This window comes from Octopus bimaculoides, chromosome 7 (genome assembly GCF_046866305.1).
Source record: "Octopus bimaculoides isolate indiv1 chromosome 7, ASM4686630v1, whole genome shotgun sequence".
Taxonomy (NCBI): Eukaryota; Metazoa; Mollusca; class Cephalopoda; order Octopoda; family Octopodidae; genus Octopus; species Octopus bimaculoides.
The window spans coordinates 35,918,594-35,924,593 of record NC_142934.1 but is presented as its reverse complement, the minus strand read 5'-3'; the positions used below and the strand labels follow the sequence as shown (position 1 = coordinate 35,924,593).

At 43.2% G+C, this 6,000-nt stretch overlaps 1 protein-coding gene across 1 annotated transcript in view; it reads left to right on the top strand.

Annotated features, from left to right (window-relative positions):
- Window positions 1-2,120: 2,120 nt before the first annotated feature.
- The window catches only part of LOC106869388 (fatty acyl-CoA reductase 1), a 30,165-nt gene continuing 26,285 nt past the window's right edge, over window positions 2,121-6,000 (top strand). Inside the window, exon 1 of the mRNA XM_089355167.1 lies at window positions 2,121-2,150. Coding sequence (XP_089211293.1) covers window positions 2,136-2,150 — 15 coding nt within the window. The 5' untranslated portion in view covers window positions 2,121-2,135. The remainder of the gene's footprint in view (window positions 2,151-6,000) is intronic.

Genomic DNA, 6,000 nt, shown 5'->3' with positions numbered 1-6,000 from the left:
GAAGCTATCGACTACCTCTAGTTGTTCACTCTGGAATGAGATAGAAGTTGTTTCCTGTTTGTTTACAATGTTTATTGCACCTGAACATCTGCCACAAACAAAAACTAACTTGCTAGTTAACCTGCCTTTGATGTTGCTGCACCTCTTATGTGTCCATAGCTTGCACCGGGTACATCTTATAGAGTTACTACCTACTCCTTTTCTACATACTGAGCAGGGCCATCTACCTGAAGGGGTTTGTGTTTTATCTACCTTCCTACTTATTAGGATTTGGGTTTTAGCTAGGTTGACTCTAAGGCTCTTCAATTCTAGACCTTGCTTCCACACCTGAAACTTCTCCTCTAGTTCTGATAGTGACTCCGCAATTAGGGCAAGGTCATCAGCATAGAGGAGCTCCCAGGGGCAACCTGTCTTGAACTCCTCTGTGATTGCCTGGAGGACTATGATAAATAAGAGGAGGCTGAGGATGGAACCTTGGTGGACCCCTACCTCTACCCGGAATTCATTGCTGTACTCATTTCCAACCCTTACCTTACTGGCAGCATCTCTGTACATGGCTCGCCCAGCTCTCACTAACCATTCTTCTATCCCAAGTTTCCTCATTGACCACCAGATAAGGGATCGGGGGACCCTGTCAAAGGCTTTCTCCATGTCAACGAAAGCCAGGTACAGAGGTTTATCCTTAGCTAGGTATTTCTCCTGCAACTGTCTCACTAGAAATAAGGCATCAGTAGTGCTTTTACCTGGCACGAACCCAAACTGCATCTCATCTAAATTGATTCGCTCCCTAATTAGTTGGGCTATGACCCTCTCTGTAACTTTCATAACCTGATCTTACAGCTTGATGCCTCTGTAATTATTTGTATCTAAAGCGTCACCTTTACCTTTGTAGCAGTTGACTATGATGCTGCTACACCAGTCATTGGGTATGACTCCTTCGTGTATCACCTGGTTCGTAATACGGGTGACTAGGCTATAGCCAACACTGCCAGATATTTTGAGCATCTCTGCAGTGATTCCTGATGGGCCGGGGGCTTTCCCGGTCTTCATACTCTTAATTGCTTTATCTACCCTGGTACTATCAACTTGGATAGCTGGTCCCTCTATTGGGTCGACATACGGCAGGCTCTCTTTCTCCCATTCATTCTCTTTATTAAGCAATCTATCGTAGTGGCATCTCTTTCTTTGCATCCTCATTTAGTGCAAGCGTACCATGATCCATGCGAACACATTTCTCTCCTACAACATCAACATATGTGTATATATGTATATATATATATGTATATATGTATGTATATGTATATATATATATATATATATATATATATATATATATATATATATATATATACATACATATGTATATATATATATACATACATATGTATATATATATATACATACATATGTATATATATATATACATACATATGTATATATATATATACATACATATGTATATATATATATATACATACATATGTATATATATATATATACATATATATATATATATATATACATACATATGTATATACATATATATACATATATATATATATGCGTATATATATATATATATATATATATATATATATGTATAAGTATAGAGTGTTAGGTATGACATACAGAATTGAATATTGAGGAAAAAAGTTGTCAGAATTTTGGAAAAGACATCCTTTTATTTCTTCATTATTATTAGGGCTTTTATTCCTCTCCGGAACGCGTCAAATAAAATTTTGTGAATGTAGAAACAGCTTGTTCATTTATATAAAACAGATGTTTTTTGAGGATTTTGTTTAGTAGAGGACATTGTTTTTTATTTTTTTTTGGGTGAGGTTCCTAGACAATGTAGATGGATAGATAGAAATATAGGTAAGTAGATAGGCTGATAGATAGATATATATGTTTCTTTATTGGCCACACAGGGCTGAACATAGAGGGGACAAAATACAAAGTAGAGCTTTTCGTTTTGGGAAGAAGAGAAAAAAAAATGTGGATCGAATTTCATTCAAAAGGGATCATGGAGAAAAAAAAAAACGCCAATCAATAGGGAAAACAGGAAAACAGATTATGTGTATCCGTTGAAAGAAAAGTCTACAGAAAAGACCACAGAAACCTTGGGCAATAATGTCATGCAATTTTTTACAGTAAGTGACTCTTTTTTCCTTTCTTATTTTGGTTCATAGGATTATGCTCAAGCTGGCTCAGTCATTCACATGTGCCATCCTTGCTACATTCACCCATCTTTTTTTGAAACATTCACTAGACAAAACTTCCCTCTCCACTCTCACCTTCCTCTTCAAGTGATACTTGAAGAAGTTGATGAGAGATTGATCAGAGAGGTAAGTGTTTGTCTCTAGGCCTTTCAGATGCGTCCACCATACACATTCTTTCGTCATAGCCACAAGTATGATGAAAATGGCACTTACTTCCCATTTCAAAGAAGGAGGCGTGACAATATTCATGATAGACTGGGTTGATAAACCGACTCATCCCACACACAATAGCAGTCATTCGACATAAGCCCACAGTTCGGAAATGGTTGGACACTGTACGCGTGCGTGTAGGATGGTTTCATCGCTCTGACCTCATCTTGGGCAGGTTGGCCCTGTGTTTCTTGAGCCATTCCTGTAGAGCTTATCCCGAACAGGTAGTGATTCTTGATAGCACTGCCAGGCCAGGGATCTCTGGAAGTTGTCCATAGGTCCCGGCCTGAAAGCTGTCTTGAACATGTAGGTCAAGTATTCCTTGTCGACGCCCAGGTGCACCCCAAGATCGTTGTTGTACCTCTCCTCTGCTAATCCCCTATAGAATGCAAGGTCGACTCAGGACGGCATAATTGCTCAAGAGCAACACAACACTCACAATAGGTCGGTAGGTAGGCAGGCAGGCAACTTTCTTTATTAGCCACACAGGGCTGAACACAGAGGGGACAAATGCATATGTAGAGCTTTTCTTTTCAAAAATGAGAGAAAAAAAGGGTAAAAAAATGAGAAAAAAGTAAAATTCCGATCAAAATCGTTCGGAAAAACAAAAAAAGGGGAACGTGTATCACTGCATCTCGGGCAAGTCGGTCCGGTGTGTCTCGAACCGTGCCTGTAGAGCTTATCCTGAACAGGTAATGCTTCTCGATAGCACTGCCAGGCTAGGGATCTCTGGTGATTGTCCATAGGTCCCAGCCCGAAGGTTGTCCTAAATAGGCGGGTCAGGTGTTCCTCATTGACGCCCAGATTCTGCCCGAGAATGTCGTCGCACCTCCCCTCCACTAATCTTCTATAGAATGCCTTTGTTGTGATGAAGTCGCACAAGTTTGGTCCCAGACGGCAGAGTTGCTTGAGAGCAACGCGACACTCATTGTGCTGATAGATAGATAGATAGCTATCTTTTTATTATAGCAACACAGGGCTAAACATAGAAATTGGACGAAATACAAATGTAGAGTTTTTTCATTTTCGAGGTGGAGTGGGTTGGACACACAAAGAAAAGTCAAATCAACAGGAATTGAAATCGTTGGGTGTGTGGTGTACAAAAATTCTAATTTTCCAAAAAAACGGGAATAAATAATATTCACAGTTTAGAGAGAAAAACCTACAAAAAAATACCAAGGTCACCTCAGGCAGTTCAAAATGTACATAAAAGTAAGTACCTTTTCTCTCGTTTTCTCTTTTTGTTATAAGTTTATGCTTAAAATGGTGTCCTCTTTCATATTTACCATTCTTGCCACATTTACCCATTTTTTGAAACTTTCATTCGATAACACTTTCCTCTCTATTCTCATCCTCCTTTTCAAGTGGTACTTGAAATAATTGACAAGAGACTGACCAGAGAGGAAAGTGTTTGTTTGTAAACCTTCCAAATGCATCCACCACATGCATTCTTTTGCCATAGCTATCAGTGTTACGAAAACTGTTTTCCCTTCCTGTTTAAAGGAAGGTGGCAGAACAATATTCCCGATAGACTCGGCTGATAAACGGGCTTGTCCCACACGTGACAACAGCCGTTCGACAAAGGTCCACAGCTCTGAAATATCTAGACACTGCACGAGTGCATGCAGAACAGTTTTGTCGCTCTGACCGCAACTTGGGCAGGTCGGTCCGGTGGTTTTCAAACCGTGTCTGTAGATCTTCTCTCAAACAGCATTGCCAAGCCAGGGATCTCTGGAAGTTATCCATAGACCCAGGTTTCCCCGAGAGTGTCATCGGACCTCCCCTCCACTAGTCCGCTATAGAACACATTGGTTGTTTGGAAGTTGCACAAGTTTGATCCTCGACGGCAGAGCTGCTGTAGAGCTGGGCGACACTCGCGGTGCCAATCGCCCAGTTTCGGTCTCTTTTTCATCCATGTTTGCAGTTCGGTGAGTGAGACGAGCTGCGGGAAGGCGCACCTCACAAACAGTGCTCGCACCTGTTCACCGTCGTCAATGGTGTTCCAGAGATGCCGCAGTCTCAGCGCATGTCTGCACATCATTAACCACAGCATCCCCAGATGTTGACAGCAAATGGATCGCCTCACCATCAGAACGCTACTCTTCCACAGAAAGAGGAAGAGTATGCGTTCTAGTTTCGTGATGGTGGCATCAGGACAAGGCACAACGGTCAGGCGGTAATCGATGACTGATGCGATATACGCATCAGCCACCTCCGCCCGACCTTTTAGAGATAGCTTTCTCTCGGCCTATGTTTGGCTGAGAGTGACCACTCTATTCGTGATCTCGTCCCAGTTCTTATCCATTTGGAGGTCCGGACTGAACCAGACCCCAAGCAGTTTAACCGGTCCTTCCGTCCAGCGTTCCACTACGGAGTTGCTGTTGGACGGTATGGGCTTGCTTCTCCAGGTGCCGAGTAGCAAACCCAGTGACTTTTCTGGGTTAATTTTTGCTCCTGTTACCGTTTCATATTCTTTAAGTGTCTCGCTTGCATCTCAATGTGCTTTTGGCTTGAGACTATGACGTTGACATCGTCCGCATATGCCGACACGCTCGTCCCACAACTGAGCTCCCGTGGGATACCCCTCAGTGTCGCCAGCTTCTGCAGTAGTGGCTCGAGAGACAATACATACAGAAGCGCCGACAGGGGACATCCTTGATGGACCGAACACGTGATTTCGAACGGTTTTGACAGGTGACTGTTTACCCGAATTACTGATTGGATGCTGCTATACAAGGCAGCAATCCAACCGCGGAAGATGGGACCAAAGCCAGCTGCCCTGAGGACGGCCGCCAGGTATTGATGGTCGACCCTATCGAGAGTTTTAGATTGATCCAAATTGATCAGCGCCCCACCCATGCCAGGATCCTTAACTACCCTGTCCATGATGTAGCGCATGAGGTGGAAGTTGTCATGGATGCTTCTGCCCAGCACGGCGCATGTTTGCGCCTTGTTGACCAGTTTATCGATAACAAGCGCCAACCTCTTGGCTATTACTTTGGCCTAAATTTTAAAATCTGCATTGAGCAGAGTGATGGGCCTGAAATTATCTATAAAATTCCCCTTGTTTGGGTCTTTCTTCAGCAATGTCACTGCACCTCGGCTCACGAAACCGGGAATTCTCCCGTTTTGTTGCCAGTTGCAGTAGATTGATGCCAAGAGGTCGCCAAACAATCTGGCATTTGACAATACAGCTCGTAGGGTAGACCATCCAATCCAGGCGACTTATCCCTCGCACAGCCCGCCATTGCATCCCTTACTTCAGCAGCTGTGATGGGACCCTCACAACACTCTGCTTCTCTTGCAGAGAGCTGCGGCAGGCCAGTCAGGTAGGTACTGAAGTCTATCCTGCGTTCCGACCCACCACTCACACCAAACGGTCAAGCAAAGTGCTGTTGAAAGGCCTCATACATCCTTTCGGATTTGAGTAAATTGCATCCCTGTTGATCTATTAGAGACCGAATGGTGGCTTTGTTGCTGCATTGTGCCTCTGCTACCCGGGCTTCTTGCACAGCTTCGATCCCTTTGTTCCTTAAGGTATGCATTTTAGCTCTGACGACACAACCTTCGT